General features: G+C 37.0%; 1 protein-coding gene across 4 annotated transcripts in view; it reads left to right on the top strand.

The window, feature by feature from the left end:
- Positions 1–305: 305 nt before the first annotated feature.
- Positions 306–21916, top strand: part of OSBPL6 (oxysterol binding protein like 6) — a 46960-nt gene continuing 25349 nt past the window's right edge. For 3 of the 4 annotated variants that reach the window (XM_062498005.1, XM_062498003.1, XM_062498002.1), the window contains exons 1-9: positions 306–407; positions 11817–11912; positions 14701–14823; positions 18130–18183; positions 18882–18995; positions 19109–19273; positions 19758–19890; positions 20335–20438; positions 21283–21375. In XM_062498005.1, the coding sequence (XP_062353989.1) occupies positions 306–407; positions 11817–11912; positions 14701–14823; positions 18130–18183; positions 18882–18995; positions 19109–19273; positions 19758–19890; positions 20335–20438; positions 21283–21375 (984 nt within the window). The remainder of the gene's footprint in view (positions 408–11816; positions 11913–14700; positions 14824–18129; positions 18184–18881; positions 18996–19108; positions 19274–19757; positions 19891–20334; positions 20439–21282; positions 21376–21916) is intronic. The other variant, XM_062498004.1, reaches the window with a different exon arrangement.

Raw genomic sequence — 21916 nt, 5'->3', positions numbered from 1 at the left:
AGAAGGCAGAGCAATGCATTTGTGTTTGTGCTGGGTAGTTGTTGGGAAGGGGAGTAAAAGACTGGGAGATGTGTTGGATTAAATAGTCAACAGATCTTTTTTGCTATAGAGCTACTTTGGAGTGAGGATATGTTCATTCACTCCTCCTCTCACATTTTTCTTTGTTAAGGTGCAGTTTGGCTGAGACCAACTTCTTCTTTGGCTATCCATAAACCGTGAAACAGAAGGATGCAGAAGACTATCCCCTGCCTTTTTGTCCATAAGTCATAAGAGCACAAGATCATTAATACAAGTTTGCTGCAAAGATGAGTTCAGAGGAGAAGAGTGTATCTCCAGCTCACAAAACATCCACTCCATCACATAGAAGTGCCTCCTCCTCATCATCATCTCAGAGAGACAGGAGGCAGGTAAGGAAATGCTCTAGTTGTTTGTACCATCTGGTGGAATGATACATTTATTCCTGTAATATGGCTCTTGGTTCTTGTTAGCTCTGGATTTGCTTACTTATAGCACTGAATGATAGCACTATAGCCAAAAATCGTTGGTTTTTTGAATTTACTTTTTCAATTTCCTTAAGTGGCTTGAAAAAGATTTAGAAACAACATGGGCACTGGAACAGGAAGTATATTATCTCATGGACATGTAGGAAACACGTTCTGAAGTCTTTTGGGAAGTGGTTTCTTTGGCAGCATGATCCTATAGATGCTTAAAGTCGTTTTGTCATCTGTAAATATCTCTTTTGTAAATCCAACAACAGAGATGCATTATCATTTTAGAAAGTGGCAATTCAGTTTAAATACCATATTGTTCATCCTTTCTGCAAACACCTAATGTTTTAAATATTGTTTCACTACAAATTAACACTGATTGTACTACCTCATAGAGTACTAATCCAGTTATTTTAGACTTCCATTTTTAAGAGGCTCTTGTTTATGTGGATGTAATTCTCCAGGATCTCTTTGAGATGAAGACTGTATTCATTCCCCTCAAAACAACTTGAGCTTTCCCGTGGGGTTTTTTTGAGGGCTGGGTGTACAGTGTGGCCACAATATCAGTGGGAGCACTTCAGAAATTATCAGAGCTATCTACTAGATTTCAGAGAAGTTCTTACACATGTATTTTACAAATACAAAGGTTGATACAGAGAAATTGGTTAGAACAGAAACATATTTTAAAACTGTAAACCATTAAAATAAGGCAAATAATTTTTAAAAATTCAAATAAAAATAATTGGTTTAGGAATATATTCCCAGATACTTGTGTGGAAGCTCTTGATACTATTTTCTCAGCTGCTGCTGAGGAAGTTTCTTCCCTTACCTCTTAAGAAAATTTTGAAACCCAAGAATTTTTAATGAAAACTGTAAAATGTACAGCTTCAAATATAAATAGTCTCACCACAAGGTGTTTTAAAAATATTAAATCAGGAGAAGAATTCTGATGTATGCTCAATAACAGGCAAGAAATGTATGTGGAATTTTTTGATAATTTCCATTGTTTAAGTAAATCCAAAAAATACTTTTCTCACAGGTGATAAATATTTTATTTTTTTGCAGTGTACAGGATTTTGGATAGCTGCATTTAGTTAATTAAGTCTTGGTTAGGATATGACCTTTTAATTTTTCATTAGTTCCATCTGGAGCAAGAATTTTGATAGAATTTGTTTAAAGCAACGGTGTATTTTATCTCCCACATTTAAGCCCAAAGAAGGTGAATGCAAGATTCACAGGAGCTGCTGGTCTCAGCTGAGAGCCTAGTCTCTAAGTTTTCTTTGTGATGCCATAGTTTGACACAGCCATGCAACTAGGAATAAAAAAAAAAAAAAAAACCAAAATAAAACCGAAAACCTCTTGGGAATACATTTTACCCTAAATCTAATGGCTACCATATCTGTTACCATAGCAATGGTACAGAGCAAGGTGTACCTGTCCTCATAATGAAATGGATGCTTAACTTTAAATCCATATTTGATCATGGAAACGTGAAAGCATGATTTTAAAATAATGCCATGAAGATTCATGGTGTGATGCATCCAGAGGATCCCATAAAGTGTGCTGATGTTAAACCATGTGCTTAGACATGTAAATGTGCACTGCAAGGGCTGCTCTGAGGTGTTGGCTTTCTTGCCTTAGTTCTTCCAGTGTTAAAGGCAGGAGAATTAACCGTGTGCAATTTCTTTGCAGAAAGGAACAGAGCTGCAGCATGCACCATGGCATGAACTGCAGTGGTGCTGCACCCAGGGAAGGGAGCATGCACACTTCCCCTCTGCATGTAGACACAGCCAAACATCCGTTTCATCCACTGAAACAACTGTATTTTTAATTTCTTTCCTTGCTTGTGCTATTATTTTTACATGTTTTGGTTTTCATAGGCTTTTGCTCAAACACAATTATAGCTAGGGGGTAGGGGATTTTGGTTCAGGGCCTGTTGGATTTTACTTTGAAAAGGCTTTAAAATTCTGTCTTGCTGCCCTTCTTTTCCTCTTTAACTTTTCCTTCCAAATTGATAATATAAATGAATATGGAAAGTGACGTGACTGGATGAAGTGCCAATATAGCTTTTATTGTCATATGTGAGGATAACACTGGATATTTCTTGATGGTTAATGATTGAAACCTTCTCATCATATAATTCTTGTCAAAGTCGTAGCAGCAATTATGGAACAGTTTCCCAATAAATTATGGTGCAGGAGGCTGAATGAGTGTGAGCATGACTATGATAAATCATTTCAGGATGAGTGGAAAATGTCGTGCTGTATATAATGCTGGCAGTTTAATGTAGCTTTTTTATTTGTACAGTATACATCACCTAAGAGAATTAGCAGTCAGAAAAAGCTTTGACATTGCCAGTTTGCAGACTCCATGACAAAGTAATAGATAAATGAATAGACTAATGAAGCCAGCAATAACTAAAAAATGGATTGCAGATTTTTGTCATTCATTTTTGTTAAAACCATGTTTAATTTGGATGGTTAGACAGTAGAAGGCCCAGAAACCACCTGTTTTGTTTAATGCCTGAATTGGACAAGGTGACAAGGCAATTGTGATACTTTCAATAAGGAATACTTCAGAAGGGAGCAGTAGCAGTTTTTCCTACTATGGAACTGTTGCCAGAGCTTGAAACCTGTCACTTCCACTGTCAATAAAAGTCTTAGTACAAAAGGCAGCATAAAAAGTGCAGCTCTGATAGTATTTTTTGTGGCCCATACTGACAAGGTAGATTCTTGTATTTCATCCCTTAGGAAATTCTGAAAAGGCTAGCTATATACTGCTGCACAGCAAAATGGAGGAAAACTATCAGCTCTTAAAAGTACAGCTGTATATGATAGAATCATATGTTGCATATTCAGTTTTATGGGTGAATATTCTGTATTTTATTTATTGACTAAATATGCAGCTGGTAAGGCATACATTATATATTCTTTACAATGTGTGTGTAGTCATGTTGTGCTGAGAAGAAAGAAGTAAACACATCATAGGGTTAATAATGTGTAGTTTGGCAAATTGGAGCCTGACCTCAGGCTACTAAACTGAGGGAGTGATGCAGAAGGAGAGAAATAATACTGAAACTGTGAACAAGGGGAGATTTTCTTTGATGACCCACACCTAAAGGATAGTTAATATATGACATAGAAAACCTTGCTACATCCATTTTTATTTTAAATCTGAGCGGTTCTCTTCTAATGTCTTAATTTTCTTTTTGGTCTTTTATGGGGGAGAGGTGGTCAGCTGTTCTCTAACTCTTTATGTGCTTCTTTTTTTAATCAGTTTGCTTGGTGCAAATCCTTGGTGCTTTTCATACACAGCAATCTCAAAAGAAGAAAAGCTTTTGGTCCTATTGCATTTAGCCTTGTTGTGGTCTCCTTTCTACCAGGAGAGCTTTCATATTTCAAACAACTATTGTCTTTTAGCCATATGAAAAGAGTGAAAGGTGGAGGCTTTGAAGGAAGAGGAAAAGAGATTTTTCAGAGCAGCAATCTGCTTTTCAGGTTTTAATATGGCTTTTTGTTTGTTTTGGGTGGGGTTTTTTCCCCTTGTGTACAAGCAGTATTGACTAGTAGAAGGGATGTACACAAAGGATTCACAGAGGACTGAGTTTGGGCTGGAGATATTTACCTGGCTATGAAATTTAAAAGCAGAGCGTGAGTCCAAGGCTCTGGTCTTGCCTAAAGGTCTGCACTGGGAAATGCCTGTTGAGCTTTTTGCAGCCACTGTATTTTAATTGTCAAAGCTGTATTTCCTAAGGTGAGTTATCAGCATTTTGTAGATGCTTAGACAGTGCTGCTCATACAAGATTGCAATGTGATATAACTTAATGTATTCCGTGTGGAAGAGACTCTGAGTGCATTTATTTACCTTTTTATTCTGAAAGTGGGTAGCAGCCTACATGCTTGCTCACGGCTGTCAGCCTGATGTGACATCTGGGGAAAATATTCTTGTTGGTTACCTTTAAATTTCACTTCCTCCTGTCTCTCTGTGACTTCAAAAGAAAGAAAGGCAAGGCTGGACCCTTGTCTGGTAGACATAGCACAGACCTGAGAACATGCAGCCATACTCTTAGCTTTGCTCTGTAGCAAAGCAAAGACTTTTAGAAGCCTTTTTACTTTGCAGTAGCTTGTGACAATTATTTTAATAATAATTATTAATCTCCCTGAGAGTTTCAAACTAAACAGGCTACTAAATGCCAAGTGCTGTTGTTACTGTGATGTAATTCTCTTTTGCTTGCTTTCCTAATTAACTCTCTTCACATAAAACTATTGAAGCAGGATTAGAGCAGGAAGTGTTGAGTACTTTAAAAGCAACAACTCAGTGGAGCAAGCAAATGTTCTGAGGGAGCCAAAGAATGAAATGGCAAAATTGTTAACAAAAACATGCAATTATTCTTTAAATTGATTAGTTGCTGCTACTCTACATTTTTTTCTCTTGTGCCTTTGATAGAGCGTGAAAATGTTCCTTGGGTTTGGAAGGGAGTGGGTGACAAAATATCTGAAGCAATGTAACTTTTCAAGCTGTAGAATACTCATGTAAATATTACGTTAGGTTCAATGCCACATCACTTGTTAAAAATGAAATCATAAATCTCAGACCAGTAAGATTTTTGTCATTTAAATGATAAGATTGTTGAGTGAATGTCTACTCTACACACAACCAGAAGGTGGCTAAACTCACAAAGTGAATCTCTCTGGACTACAGGGTTGTCTGGGGATGGGATAGGCACCCCTGCAAGGGAGACTTAGAGGGAATGGGTACAGATTGATCCCAGGGGTGAGGCAGGCCCCCAGGCAGTGGTGCTGATGGGTGCACTGAAAGTATGAGACATTCTCCAGTGCTGGGAATCCTGCTGGCACACACTGGCAGCAGCACATGCCCAGGATCCCAGTACCCCTGGCAGCATCAGGCTGGCTCTGTGTGTGTGTGAAGCCAGCCTGCAGGCACCCAGCAGATGTCCTTCATGTTGTGCCTGTCTTTCTGCCTAGAACTTACCTGAGAGCTAGACAGCAAACAGAAGAAGTACATCTGTCCATGTGCACGGGATGGGCCTCTGTGCTCCGCGTTGGAGATACTTGGATCATGGCTGCTTCTGCCCTTGGGAATATCTGTAGTGGTTTAGACACAAGATCCAGAGCACAGACCAGGAGGTTAATAGATAGAGATGCTGTCTCTTCTCAAGAAAGACTTGGCCTTAAAGCTTTGAAGAAATAAAATGGTCTGGAACAGTCAAGGAGAAGCAGCGTTTGTACCAGGCTGTCCCAGGAGGCTGTGTGTGCACGTTCTCTGAGCTTCATAGACATTGCTACCTGAGTTATTCTGCCTCTAGGAGTGCTTTTACAGGTTGCATGAAGAATGCTGAAGTTCAGATGTGGGCTATGAAGAGTGATTTATTTTTTAAAAATATGTCAGCTTGATTAGAAATGGTGCCTGTAGCTGTCTTCTATTACAAAACCAGGGAAATTGCCTCATAAAAGCCCATGCAAATTATGACAGACAGTTTAAGGTGGCTTTTTCAGAACATGGTCACTTTTGCATTCCTTGTCTCATTTTTTCCCCTCATGCAAACATGTCATGCATAAGCATGTCTCACTTTCCTTGAGAATACAAAAACTAAAAATGCAACACACAGACGAATTTGGAAGGAAAACTGCAACTCTTCTGAAGTATCATTGAGGCTTTCTGGTAAACAAATGGAGGAGAAGAAAGAGAAGCATGATTGTATTTTTGTTTCCTCAGTGGAGTGGAAAGGCACAAGGGTGAAGAAGGAGGGTGATGGCAGGCATGATATAGAAGCTTCTTTTTTCCAGGCAGTCATGTGTGATTGGGATTATCCACATGCAAAATATGCAAATGCATTACACAGAATAACTGTGTGCCTTAGTGTTGATATTTGCTGTTTTGACATTCTCTTCCTGTCCTTATTAAATACTTTACCCTGGAATTGAAAATGAAGTGATTACATAAAAACTTTTTTCCCCTAATAAAATAATATTTAATGTAAAAAAAAAAAAGATCAGATTAAAATTTTTTTAACCTCTCTTTTTCCTATCTCCTGTATTTTTATACTGTGTAAATTGAAGTTTAAAGGCTAAGTAAGCAGCTTACAGAAAGAAATTAATGAGAGTCACAGGAAGAAAGGTCTTTCTTCTTCTGAACCTATGCATTTTTTAAAGTGAGGTCCCTCTTTTTCATTTATTGTTTGTATTAACATTGACTTCCTTTCATGTCTAGAATGCTTTCATCCATAAAAAATCTAACACGTCAAGGAATTATTTTCTTTTGTACATGTAATTTTATTTTCCTCCCTTTTTTCTTTTAAATCCTAATGACATCATTAAAATGAACTGGTAGCCTGAGACTATTTAACAAAATATCAAACCTTTTAATTGTGATTATTCAATAATCATAAAAAAGGCTTCATATCATTAGCTAAAATTTGAATTCTCTCTGTTGGACACTGTGAATTTATCTGTTTGTGCTATCTTAAGATAAGTGAAAAGGGAGAATATTGTTATTAACACTCAGGCTATGACTTGCTGCTGGTTCCAAGCCATCGTTCTGGCAAAAGGAAGGTTGCTGTTACAATGATAGATAGCACAAGTGGATAAAGCAGAAAAGAGCTGATGATTCCCTCCAAGAAGCTCTTCATGAGAGCAAGAGCTTATTTGTCTTCAGAATTTATCAAAAAGTACCTTACAGAGAGCTCCTGAGCTAACGAATCCCTGACATTTCTGCTACACAAGAAGGGTTTACTTTGTGTGTCCCAGGAAAGAAGTAGGCATACATACCTGCATATTGTTCATATGCTACAAAACTGCATCTTATATACACTTGTCTTTCAGGAAAAAGGTTACAAAGATAAAATGTTGCTCTTAAGTACCTTTCTGTACAAGACGAACATCTGTTATAAGAAGAAAATAAATGTTAACTGTGTGTGCTGTTCACAAAGTATTGCTAAGTTCCTTTGTCAGTTGGTTGATGCTCAGATTGCTGAAAACAGCTATGGAGCAGTACCAATAGAAAAGACTGAGGATAAGTATAGGGCCATGATGGTTCTACAGAAATTAAAAACCTGTGCTAGAAGATAGAAAGGAGAAATACATTGAGGTATGGTTGCTTTGCTTTGCACTCACTCTTCTCTCACAATTATATTCAAGAATCAGTCTTTCTTCCAACATTAAGAGGAGGGAAGCCAAGCTGGCTGAGAAGCAGCCTAAGAAAAAAAAATAAAAGACTGAGGATAAGTATAGGGCCATGATGGTTCTACAGAAATTAAAAACCTGTGCTAGAAGATAGAAAGGAGAAATACATTGAGGTATGGTTGCTTTGCTTTGCACTCACTCTTCTCTCACAATTATATTCAAGAATCAGTCTTTCTTCCAACATTAAGAGGAGGGAAGCCAAGCTGGCTGAGAAGCAGCCTAAGAAAAAAAAAGCAAGTTTCAAGGTTATAATCTTGAAAATAATACAACCTTTGCAAATAATATAGCAGATTAACTTAGCATGTGTCACAGCTAGTTTAGAAGGTAGTAAAAATTGGCATGTATGCAGTCAAATCTGTGTCTACCCTACTACTTCTGCTGTATTTCAGATGGGCGTGAGTGTCAGACTTGTCTTTCACTGGATAGTCTGTCTCTGCTTACTCAAAACCTCTTTTTTTCCTGCCTTTCCTGTGAAAACAATTTGAATGTTTTTTGTTTTAATGGGAAGTCAGATTCAGTAAAGAAAAGTAAGGGTCTTCAGCCTCTGGTCTGATGGAGACCAACCCTGCCAGTGGAATGGAGAGGACAATCAGAGGAAGGAAGAGGGAAAACCTGAGTAGAGATAGGAACAGTTTTATAATTGACATAAAATATAAAAATGGCTGTAATGGAAAGAAAGGACAGGAGAGAAAGAAACGAAACCCAAGAAAGGCATGTGGTGCCCAGTACAATGGTTTACCCATCCCCCAGCAATGATTGGCCTCTTAGGTACAACTCCTGCAGTTAGTACACACTCCTTGGTGTTCTGTGATAAGGAATAATAGCCCAGAACACATAGGGAATATCCCTTGGGCCAGTCCAGGTCCCCTGTCCTGGCCGTGCCCCTGCCAGCTCCTCATGCACCTCCTCACTGGCAGAGTATGGGAAAGTGAGAAGTCCTTGATTTAGGTAAGAACAACTCAGCAGCAGCCAAAACATCACTGTGCCTTCAACACTGTTCTCATACTAAATCCAAAATGCAGCACTACACCAGCTACTTGGAAGAAAATGAACTCTGTCCCAGCCAAAACCAGGACAACAAGCTGTATGAGTCATTGAACTCCAAAGTGAGAAAAGGAGTTGGCAAGATACATGGAAGGATATTGTAAAATGTGTTTTCCCTTCTTTCCTGTCATGGAAGATGAGAATGTGATGCAACATTGTAGTGCTATTTTATTTTCTCCATCAATTTCGTTCTCCCTCATTTCTTTGGGGGGAAAAAAAAGAAAAAAAAAACCCAAACAAAAAACAGGGTGGAACAAGCATTTGTGTTCCCCATATATTAATTTGCTGGGGGTATTTTGAGACAAATGTGTGACATATGTAATGTATGTGCGGATAATCGTAAAGATGAAGGAAGGACTGTAGTTTGAATAATGATTTTGCAATGTAATTACATAGTAATTTAAGTTAAACTTGTCATTATTAGAATCAGTTTTCAAGAGCACACAGAATTTGCTAGTGCTGGTGTTTTCCTCCAAGAGAAACCAGCTATGGTGTGGTGGTCCTGAAATACGAGGGGAGTCTGGATTGCAGCAATGCCAGTGTTGATTTTCCTGTCTGAATTTTAGGGATGAGAGGAATGAGTACTGAGTTGATTGATGTGCCTAGTTTAATGGATTTGTTTGTTTGTTTGTTTGTTTGGTTATGAATAAGAATAAACCCCAGAAGCAGACCTGCCTCTTTATTCCTTCTTATCATCTTTTTATTTTACTGCTTCTTTTACCAACTATGTTTTTCATGTTAAAATACAGAAAACCCATTGACAATAATGCCAGTATTCAAATAATTTTTTTCTTTGATTCTAAACAACTAAACTCCTGCACTGTAAAATTAACTGCTTTTCAGAATGTCAAGCAATTGTGTGATTTCTAGCTGTAATTTTGCAGACAAAGTAATGTGCAGTAATGGAAAATGTTTTGCATCAAGTAAGGTCTCTCAATATTATTCTACAGACATGATCTTGTGTCAGTGTTATTGTGGTCATGAGTAAAGAGAATTGAAAAGCAAACATATATAGACAACAAGCCAACACTCCTGGAAGTAAGGAATGCAAAGAAGGCAATTTTATTTAAGAGGTGTTAATTTTCTGATTTTCAAACAAATAGTTGAATAAGTCAGCATTCATTCAAGTGCTGCTAATAATGTATTTCTCAACTGGAGTGGAACTGTAATGACTGAAGGCTAATTAAAAAAAAGAAGGCATAAAACCTTCCTGACTGAAAGTCATGTAATTGAAAATGTCACTGGAAATCTGGCAAGCTAAGGGCTGTTGGGCTACTCCTCTCTAAATATAGTACAAAATGAAATTGTAGTTATGTAACAACAAACTGCACCAGCTGCTACATATGAGACCTTCAGAACATCTGTGTTGGGCCTTGCTCCATCTCAGGATGGATGGAGTCCTGCCTGCCAGAAAACCTGGCAAGAAAGTTGGGAATCATCCTGATTATGCTAGAGACATTTTAATCTTCCTTGGAAGAACAAATTTAGGTTCTTTTGTATATTGTTAAAATGTCATCCTGTGTACATAAGTAGCATTTCCTTTATTCAATGAGAAAACTTTTCACTATCGTTAGGAACTTTGTGGTTCTCAGCTCAAATTAGTTTATTAAATTATTTAATACATAACACAGACACTTTTGCTACATACATACCCATTTTTTTTTTCTTCATCTGACTAGTAAAATACACAGGACTAAATAAGTAGGTTGAACTTCCTTTGATAAAGCAGAAGTTTTTAAAGCACAAATGACAAAGGTTTTTGCTGGTTGGCCCATAATACTGCTGCTTTTCCACATTCTTCACTGTAAAATTTAATTAAAAGTAACTGAAAATAAATGCTAATTCTTGTTGCATGGTGTGGCAGGGATGCTTATTAATCTCCACTGAAAACAGAGACACTCCCCATGTTTTCCTATTCTCATTCACAGTTGCAACTTGAAAGAGAGCAATGGTCTATATCTTGCTCTGCAGCCAGCTGTGGTCTGTGTTATATACATGCATTTAAATAAATAGCTATGTTCATTTTCATTTAGTTTTGTTGTTGTCCTTTATGTACTTAATAATTTATATCAACAGTAATATTTGCACTGCCATTTGTATATGCATTTATATTCCCTGATTGTTTCTGCTGCTGCTGGTACCTGGGTAGTCTCTTCTTCAGTCAATGTAAAGAAGCTTAATTGTGAACAAAACTTAATTGGCATTTTTGGTTGAGAAAAACATATGCTTCTCAGAGGGTAATTGCAATTGCAAGTTTGTCATTGTGCTGTGTGTCCTGGAAACAAATAGTTTTATTTTATGCCAAAGAGATACATGTTGTGGTAGAATTCTTGCCAAGCAGTAGTATGAGTTGTAGCAGAATTTCACCAGAGAATGAGATGCATATCCACGCATGAGGATTGTGGTCATTTTCTTTTGTATCAAAAATGTTTGGTTTTTTTTTTTTTTTAATAAAATAGGAGTGAAACATTTCTGGAAAATGGAAAGACATGTCTCTTAAGAATAACGTTTTTTTTTTCAGGACTAATTGTATCACTATGTATTTCATTTTTATTACAATGTTTTGAAGATATAAAATTTTATAGTGTCATATGTAAAATCAGCTGTGATGGTTTAAGATCACAGTGTTCCATGAATGTTCACCAGCAATCCCATCAGCTGAGGGACAGTAACTGATTTGTTAATGCCTGTAATCTATTTAAAAGCATCCCTGTCGTGGGTTACTTTATCTCAGCTGAGAAGCCAATAACAAAATGCTAAGGTGTGATAATGAATATTTTAAAGGCAGTAATATCTTCTGTGAAGTGAATGTAGGGCAGTGCTGGCTGCATAGTGTCTTGTATATTAGCAGAAAACATGATAGGACTGGTTAGGAGCACTTTGAGTCTCTGTAGAGGTAAGAACTGCATTACTTGTCTTTCCTGGCTTCTTTTAGTTCACCATCATTTCTAGGTTAAACAGAGTAAGTAATTAAAAACCCAGTAATAAAGAAAGAGAAGGGAAACCTTTGGTGCATTTAAGTTATGGACAGCTGGTGTTTTGTATGTTTTGAGCCATGATGTTATCTTTAATTATTTTTTAGAGTGTTCATATTTTGGAGCGAAAGGCTTCTTCAGGAAGCACAGACCCTTCTTTAAGCAAGCAGTTCCTTGAAAGTGATCATCTCTCTCTATCCAAGGTAAGCAAAAGCTTGGGATGGAGTCTGGGCAGTGAGCTTCCCTCTAGAGTTACAAATACACTTCAGGGACAGTGTTTTGTAGGATTCTACCATTGAATATATCGTGAGTGTAAGAAGAACCAGTAATTTTTAGTAAATGTTATATTAACAAAAGTAAGGATTTGTTTGTTTTGTTATCTTCTTCTTTTTTTTTTTTCCTTTTTTTAATAATTCCATATGGATGGCTCCACAGGAACAAATTTTACTTTCTCAGAATATGTGAATAGAAGGGACTTTGATGATCAGAATATGATATGATTCTATGACTTGGAGAAATTTTCCAGTTCAGTCCTCCTATTAAGGTAGAGCAAATCATATCCAAATCTAAAATTGCTGCCAATAAATACTAGTTTTAAAATATATGTCCTAATAACATCCCTTGTGTGTAGTTTGAAATTTAAAAGCTCTGGCTGAAACTTTCTTTCCTGAGGCAGAGAGAAGGATGCGAGTGCAGGGGTGAAATCACCCTCGTAAAAGGTGAAGCTTTGTGTGTGGTGTCTTGAAGTCAACTTCTTTCTGGGTAAATTGCTCAGTTTTGGAATAAGTGATTCCAAACAAGTCTTAATTCCACATGAAGAAAGCTTCATTTTAAGATACTTCATATGCAAAAGTAAGATTGTTACTGAAAAGGTGAAGGTGATGTGATGGAATATTTGGTGGAAAAGAACAATCTGAAATTAAATATCTGTAAGTCCTGAAAAAGACCTGGCAAAGCAATTTTGAAAGGAATTATTCTGTTCATCCAGTGAAAGTGAAATTATTTATTATTTTTTTATTTGGAAAATCAATATTTTGCAGTCAGAAGTTGAGAGAGCAGTTGGTAGTGGTTCCCTTAAATCCCCATCATGCTATCCTAAGTCGTGCTGCTTTGCACAGGGCTGTTTCTCATGGAATACCTATAGAATCACCAAAGTCCTAAACTGCTGCTCTACTTGAGAACTTGGATGAAGACTCTTTAAGTGTATCACTTTTGCTCTGTTTTTTCTCTGTTTTTGTCTCTGCTTCATAATGGTCCTTGTATTGGGCATATCTCAGCACACCAAAACTGTGGGATGAGGCAGTTAGGATTGTTAGGAGGGTTTTAAGAACAGTTTGTAGCACTGATGCAGCAGGAGACAAGTATCCACACTGCACTGAATAATTGCTTATTCTATCCCTCTGTATCTGGCCTTTTGTCTAAATGAATGGCTATATGAGATTGTGTGATTTCTAGTTGAGAATTAATCAATACTGATATTATCTAGTAGATAAAGGACTTATGCCTGCAGCTGATGATCTAAAGGAGAAATCAATATGGTGAAGAATCAGTTGGCAGAGATGCAGAGACTCTCTGCTCACCCTAGGGGACTTAGAGTTTAATTTGTCCCCCTCAAGTGCCAAGTACTTCCTTGGAGGGAAAAAGTAATACATATGTGCTTCCCTCTATAGAATGGAAATAGAACATTGAAACAACATGGGGAAGTAAAAAAAAGGTGCATTTCGAGTAGGGGATTTACAGACAATGGGATAGTTAGTTCATAGTTATTCAGGGGAAACTAAACTGAATAAAGATTTCTCTTAAAATTTGCTGCAGTATTTATTATTTGGTATAGCACTTTCCACCCTTCTCAAAATACCAAGACCTTATTGAAAACTGTGGTTTTGAAATTTGCTGTTACTTTTGCAATGATATTTTCATAATAGTAATATTGTTGTTATCAGGGCTGTGTAATTTGTTTGGAGGGGTTATGAAAGACAGAGCATTTGACTCCAAAGAGTTTTCTTGGAAATGTGGAGACAGCTCTTTTCCCTTTAAATGTTTCATGCTATATGACCTCCTTCCTCTCTTGTTGATTTGTCATAAAATTGCTTGGAGTTATGACAGATCAGCTGAGAAAATGCAGGTTTACAGCTTTGTAAGGTATAATTAGTAAAACATAATCTGAGGAATCTGGCAGTAAGAGATTTTTAAACCGGTGCAGAATTTTTTTAGTCACAGTAATAACAAGAGGATAGAAACACACTCTAAGAGAAAATATGACTCCATCTTTTTACCTTTAAAAGTATTTTTCTTTACCTGTTTACTGTGTTACATTGTAAATCTGGCTTGAGCTGCATCAGTCACCACACAAAAGAAGTGGTATGTACCAGAAATATGCTTTAATTGGTCCATGAAGGGCATATAACTGATTGTATCTCAAATGATACTGTTCCTGTGTTTTTCTCTAGAGAGAAAATTAGTTAGCTTTCCTATAAATTTCTCATAATGCAGTGAAAATGAATGCATGAAAAAAAAAATCCCTTTTCAGATTTCTGAAGGCTCAATTAGCAAGTGAAACTCTGTCATAAAATGCCTTTGAAATTTTCACTAGCTACACTCAAAAGCAACAATAAAGCAACATCTGCAAATTTTTCTGATTTGGAAGAAAAACTGGGGCATCCAGTACAAATGTAGCTTGTATTTTAAAGATCAGAAAATTTAAATATATTTATGATCGAGAAATATCACAAATGACATTCTTACTATGCACCTTACCTGGTTAGGCTTAGACATTCCAAAATGTTTGTATTTACTAGTTTCAAGTGAGATACAGCTAGACATAATATAGTGACCCTGTAGTTTGGTACCTAAATAGGTTTGTTTAAGAGCCTGGCTCCTCCTCTTTGTCTTGCATTGAAGAATTTGTGCCACTCTTAAGTGTGATTTTTCACCATGTGTGTGCAAAATTGATTAATTAATTTATGCTGTGTGTCCATGCTTTTTCACCAGGAACCTGACAGCTGGGAAATCATAGAGGGTCTGAAAATAGGGCAGACCAATGTCCAGAAGCCAGACAAACATGAAGGTTTCATGCTGAAGAAGAGAAAATGGCCATTAAAAGGTTGGCACAAGGTAAATGTCTCATAAACCAGTCAAAATGTTATTACCTTATTTTATGAGTTGGGATTTTTTTTTTTTTTTTGTCTAGACAAAATTAGGATGTCAAATAAATACCCACAATTTTGCTGTATGACTTTTTCTTCCACCTGCATATAGAATTAATTTGCAGACACAGTTCATGGCTCTCAAATCATAGTCCCTGCTGCCTGAGGTTGTATTATAAATCCAGATGGAATTTGTGAATAACATTGCAGATGCCTTGTGTTTTAAGAGGTTTTATCTGTAACTCTCTTTCCAATATTTATAACAAAGTGTAGCTGTGTACTCTAAGGTTGCATTGAGTTTACAATGAAGTTGCACAGCAGAGGAGAGCTGAGGGACTTTTCCATGTATCCAAGGTGCTCGTACAGGAAAGCATTCCCCTTCAGGTCTGCTGGCAGCAGATTTGTTCAGCTTTGTCCTTCAGTTTTGTTTGTCTTCTTGATTGGAATCCTCTTTGTGGGCATGCAGTGGGACTACGTATATTTACCATAAGATATCTTTATTTATAGAGATATCTGACAGAAAATACAGATATGTTTCTAATCTCTATTTAGAAAAATCCCCAAACACCCTGAAACTCAACCCCACATCTCCTGGTTCTGTTTAGTTGATCTGGACACAAATCTCCATGCATGATTCTACCTTTTGCTAGCCTTACACCTGGTGTTCATAAACTCTATTTTATACCACAATATAATTGCATTTCCCACCCCCTTTTTTAGCAACAAGATGTGTGGTTTTGGTGCTCACTCATATATTTGTACCTGAGGGTACAAAAGAGCAGTAGAATAGGTTTAGCAGAATAATTTTCTGGAACAGAAGGTATTTTACTACAAAAGACAGTGAAATCATTTGCTATGCATGGTGTTTCTTCAGGGAAAGCCCTAACTTTGTTCTTTTTCTTGCTAAACACTGTGGGACTTAGGTAAGTCAGTCCAAATGCAGTCCATACTTGTATAAATTGCAGCTTTTTTTCCTAATTTCTCTCTTCTTTCTGGATGTTGAACTAAGTTATGCATAAGCCTAGCACTGTTTTTTTTTTTTATGTGTGCTTATCTACATTAGATGTTTTGGCTTTCTTTTAGTTAACTAGAGTTCATAGTTTCAGCAGCCAGATACTTAGGCACTACCTGAATTTAGTCTAGACAGATTAATGGATTTCAAACTGACACAGCTGAAACATGAAAAAGCACACAAGTCCCCCACCCCCAAAATCAATCTGACTCTTAAAAAAAAAATCAATTAATGAGTTATATAAGAATTTATGGAATAAACCACTGCTCCCACACTTTTAAAATATGTTATATTAATGTGTTTCTATTTGGCCAAGTGTCTGTTTTGGTAAGGAACTAATTTATAGGACAGCAGGAGGAGTTCAACTTTCACAGTTCCATAAAGTCAATCACTTCTGATGATATAGATGAATTTAGAGCAGTTACCTGTGTAGATAATTTTAAATGTGACTCAGAACTTCACATTTTAACATCCTTCCCTATTCTGCCTTACATTTCACCTTGGGAACAGTGCTGAACTTCGGTTTTGAAACTTTTGGATTTGTTAGTAAGTTTGGGGTTTTTTTCAATGTTGCCCTGGATATCTTGGAGTTTCCAAAACAATACTTTGTGCTGAGAGTCCAGTGAGGAACTTCAGAGACAGTAATTGCAGCACGTGCTGTGTTAGTGTTCTGCTAGCAAAGCCATATGTAGCATCTTTGTCTATTAGCATTGCACGTCGTATTCTGACAGCCCTGGATGTTCTTTAGTAGCATACCAGGTATAATGTATGCAACTTGGTGAACTTATAGTTCTCTGAATTGCAGTGTGCTTTGGAATGAAATGATGATGAAAGATAATTTTCTTTTGTGTATGCATCTTAGAGAGACAGAGCAATATGGCATGAATATCACGTTCTTGTGAGGTTTGTTAATGACCATGCCTATGTCAAAAAAACCCCAAAATGTTCCTATGGTTTTGACATCTTATTTAAGAACTTATGGCTCCAGGAATGCTGAGAAAAACACTGTTTTCCTGCCATGTGTGAGGGCAACATCTGTTGCATAGCTGACATAATTTCTAGAACCATCTTTGGGGGGGGGGGGGGTGGAAGATTTTCTTCTGTTTAACTACTGACCCTGCACATAGTGTTAATTTAGCAGGTTTACCTAAGGAAACAATTGTCTTTCCCATATCACAACCTCTTTGAGAATCAAACAGAGCATTTTGCTGTGTTCTGGGTTTTTAACATAGATTAATGCTTTAGGTTGCACTCTAAAGATAGGAATAATTTGCTATTACTTTGCATGGTTTTCAAGTTAGTGATGATAAACACAAGTCAGAGAATGTCATTTCAAGTCCAGTTTCCTGCTAGACTTTATGCTGTGTGCTAAAGCCTGCATTCACTTGACTGCAAAGCAGCTTGAGTGATCAGGTATGGACAGGCTGGGGCATCTTTAATTGAGGGATAAATACAATGTGAATAGGGGATTCTGCTCTGCTCTAAGTCAGAACTGCTCAGCAAAATAAAGGTGTATCAATAGCACAGGCATCATCAGGTTAGGCCAGTCCTGGTAACCATGTCAGTGAAGATGCAGCAGCTCACCCTGTATCACTAACACCAAAAACATCAGTCCTCCCCTGACTTGGGGATGTTGCTGGGAGCGCTTATAAATTTGCTCTGGTACTAACACCTGTGTTACCTAGATGAGCACTAGGAAAGGTGCCTTCAGCATGACTTGCATTCTCATCTGTACTTCACTGAGTAGAGGTCTGCTGTAAGGCATGAAGTTTCGGATGGTAGACCAGGGTCTCTCAGGTGGTGAGATCTTCCTCTTGAGATGTACATCTTGCAGTAGGAAAAACTGCTCTGTTTCTGGAAAGGGAAGTTAGGTTGTTGGTTTGGAAAATGACCAGCTTTTGTGGGAAGAAAAACAGGAATAAAATGAAGGAACAGATATAATTCTCTTGTCCTACAGTCTCTTTTTTACAGTTTATTACATTGCCTGGGAAACAGAAAAAAAAATACCCTTCATTATCAAAGTTCGTTAAGATAAACTTAGAACATAATGTTGAAAAGAGAGAATCTAGGTTCTTTTGTTTAGAAGATAATTGTAGTCAAAAAAAACAAGCAAGAAAACTATTTAATACTGTATTTATCCTCTCCTTCCAACCCCCTTAATTGCTACAGGATAATCCTTTTCCAGATGAATTGTTATACACAGTTTAAATTACGTCAGCTCATTAAGAAAGAGTGTTGCTGGGTTTTTTCTTATCATTTCAGAGGTTTTTTGTCCTGGATAATGGAATGTTGAAATATTCAAAGTCACCAATTGATGTAAGTAGAGTTGAAGACTTTAAAACTTCTAATGAAGTTCAGCCTGCTCATACTCACTCTAGGCATATTTATGAAAGTACACGCATGAAAGTTGTTGATGGATTTAAAGGTAAATCATGTAAGATTTTGGTTATGTCTTCAAGAATTCTACCTTTTTTACATCTATGGAAATATCAGTTAAATTACTTAAAGTAGTTTCTTGAATCAAGCTGCTTGAGAGATTAACCCAACCATGTATTTTGCTTTTCCAATTTTTATGTCAGCCAGAGCTAATTATCCTGAGCTATGTGGATCTAACAAAGAATTAATAACAATGTATTCTAGAGATGTAATAGTTAGCAGTAAATTAGTTAGATCTGACACCAATAACTATGAAGTTCTAGCAGAAAGGTGTCAAGTACTGTCTAATTTTCTCTGCTTCTCACTTACCTGTACCTGTGCACTGGTGTGAACCAGTTAATACAACCAAACTTTGGAGTCAGCTTTGTTCCAGCACTTCTTGTGTGATATTTTTCTTTGACTATATATAAATATAATAAGTGGTTAGTCTGAATGTAGCTTTATTTTTTAATATGGCTTTATGCTAAAATGTTTATAAAATAGGAAAGAAACCATTTCAGTTCCAGATATTTTTCTGTTAAATATACAGAAAAAGTGCATGATACTTCTGAATTTGTACCCTGATTTTTTGATTTTAGATACAGAAAGGAAAGGTCCATGGCAGCATTGATGTTGGTTTATCAGTCATGTCTATAAAAAAAAAGGCTCGTAGAATAGATCTTGACACAGAAGAGCACATCTATCACCTAAAGGTAAAAAGTAAAAACACATACTGCTTTTTCATGCTCAGTAGAAACAATATTCTAAAAGATTGTGCAGATGAGTATTATCTTGCATGCTTTCTTGATAGTAAATTTTTCTCCAGGTGAAATCACAGGATTCATTTGATGCATGGGTTTCAAAGTTACGGCACCACCGCTTGTACCGTCAGAATGAGATTGTGAGATCTCCCAGGGATGCCAGCTTCCACATATTCCCCTCAGCCTCCACTACAGAGTCTTCACCAGCTGCCAACTTGTCAGATGGAAAGGTGTGCAGTGTTCTTTGGTTGAGAACTCATGGCTTGCCTGTGGGCTGTTTCAGTGGGCTCTTCTTGTAATGCCCGTAAGGTGGGAGCTTCCACTGTGGGAACCGATGGCCAGCGAAATTTGGCCACACTAATTTGGCTTTGCTTCATTAGAAGGGGCTACTGTAGGGGGTCTTGTGGAGTATTCACCACCCATACAATTTGCACTAGCCTTTCTCATCAAGCATAAATCTCTGCTGATTGTGTTCTTCCTCTTAAACAACAGCTTTCCTAACTGGGACCTAGCCCAGTCCACTCGTGAGGTTCTTGGTTTGATTCTCCAACATGCTATTCCAAAAAAATCTGTGTCTTTGGGAGCTATGGAGACAAATCACAGATTTCACTGAAAACACAGTGCATAATTTGGTTTCTATTTTGAAGTAGTATAGTCATTGCACTGACAAGGCAACACAGCCACAGTAAATTAAAGCATTTTATTACGCTTTAGGTGCAGCAAAATAACTTCCCCTGGCAGCCTCCTATACCTTGCAGTAACAGCCTTCCTGTCACCTGCACTACTGGTCAGAGTAAAGTAGCTGCCTGGCTGCAGGACTCTGAAGAGATGGACAGATGTGCAGAAGGTTAGACTTTATCTTTTCATGTTTTGTTCTTTCAGCAAAACCTCTTGCTGATACAAGAAAGAAGTCAGTAAGGTGGTTAAGTTATTCCTTTACATGAACATGCAGTAGCTCTTCAGGTAATTAGAAACTTTTACCTGGTGATGGGAACCTTGCTCTCTATGTGTATTGGAATGTTGTTTTAAAATTTACCGTAATATTCTGTGTTATTTTAATGGATGTCACTGTTCAAATATGATCACTTTTTGAGGTCAGAGATGTTGCTTACTCCTATGGAAATAATCAGTGTCCACCATCTCTGAAAATAAAACTTTTACTTGGATGTCTTACTACAAAGAGTTTGGACACTTAACTTTTATAATGCAATTAAGTGCTAACAATGGACGCCATGGCAATAAAAAGTCTGAATTGAAGCACCTAATGTTTTTTTCATTTTATATCTGTTAGATCTTGCTCATTGTCAGTCTAACCTTGTGGAACTCAGTAAACTTCTTCAAAATTTAGAAATACTACAGAGAACTCAGTCAGCACCAAATTTCACAGACATGCAGGTAAATATGCTTGAACATAAATCATTACACTGAAATATTTGTTCTTTCTGTTAAGGGAAATATAGAGGTGCTGTCTGTTAACTCAGAATGTTTTTCTGAAATGATAGTCTTGGATGAAATGCTTGTCTAATATATTTATTTTAATCTTGGTTAATACTGTTTCTGTTTCATGCGTTAACAAGTAATTAAGATGTATTTAGTATTTGAGTTAAATAGGACAAATCAAATTATTAAGTAATTTTGCAAAACAAAACAGAGGACTATTACAATAGAACACACGTATAAATTGAAGTCATGTTTAAGGAGTTTTTGCTGTGTTGAGTAAGATAACATTTTAAGTTTTTTAAGGATCGGAGACCCAAAGACCCTCAAAGATGAAGTTGCATGCTCTAGAACAGGGGGCATAGTACAAAGGTCCCAAGTTTTGGACTGTTTCCCAGTTCAGGGTGAGTTTTCCTCTTACCAGAAAGCAATGGCAGGTCCAAAAACATAAATACTTTCTTCCATTTTCACTGAATCTTCTTGTCTGTAGAAGTATCTGAGTATTACCACAACAGAAATCCATGGGGATTTCAAGATCATGTCCTAAATATTAGTAACCATAAAAAGAAAAGCTACCAGTAGTTTTGCTAAAGAAGCTAACTGTACCACATGGTTATAAAGTCTATGGACAGCTACAGCTGATCACTGCTCCAATTTCGGGCCCCAGCAGCAGCATTTTTCTCCTCACTTTCTAATTTGTACCTGTCTAATGCTACAATTCTTGACTAACTTGCTGTATTGTCTGTGTTGCTTGTGTCAACTTAATAGCACTTTGTTGCTTTTAACTATTTGTGTAATGTAGGCTAACTGTGTAGATATTTCAAAGAAAGACAAGCGGGTCACGAGACGATGGAGAACAAAAAGTGTCAGCAAAGATGCAAAAATTCAACTTCAGGTACTGAATGCACTATGTTTTACTTTTCACTGTACTTTTAGATTAAATTCTAAGCATGATATGATATATTAGCTGGAGGTAGGAAATCAATGTGCTGTCTTTCATGTTTCTGATGAAGTAAACTAAATCTCAGTTTCTTGTTCAAAACCTGGAGAAGATAGTGATCAAAGTACTGATTTAATTTTCATTCATATGAAAACATTGCCATCTAGGGAAAGGAGGGGGATCTGAATATTAGTCAATTAAGGTATTCAAAACTCAATACACACACACCATGTGGGGGTGCTGCCATTCCATTTCAAAGTTGCAAAGACAGGCAGTTGAACAAGTGACATAAAGTTAAAAGCAGAACGAAATACTAAACACACCAATTGTCTTTGTCAAGACCTTTACTTGGAATATTACCAATTATAAGTATTTTCACAAGCCTTCTGTTATGGAAAAGGCTAATATGGGAAAAAAAAATCAAATAACCGAAAATAAATTATGTGAAGCAAGAATTTACTCCATGCGTCCATAGAACTGGAAAGCAAAAGCACAG

The sequence above is a fragment of the Cinclus cinclus genome, chromosome 9 (assembly GCF_963662255.1).
Source record: "Cinclus cinclus chromosome 9, bCinCin1.1, whole genome shotgun sequence".
Taxonomy (NCBI): Eukaryota; Metazoa; Chordata; class Aves; order Passeriformes; family Cinclidae; genus Cinclus; species Cinclus cinclus.
This window is presented reverse-complemented; position numbering and strand designations above follow the sequence as displayed.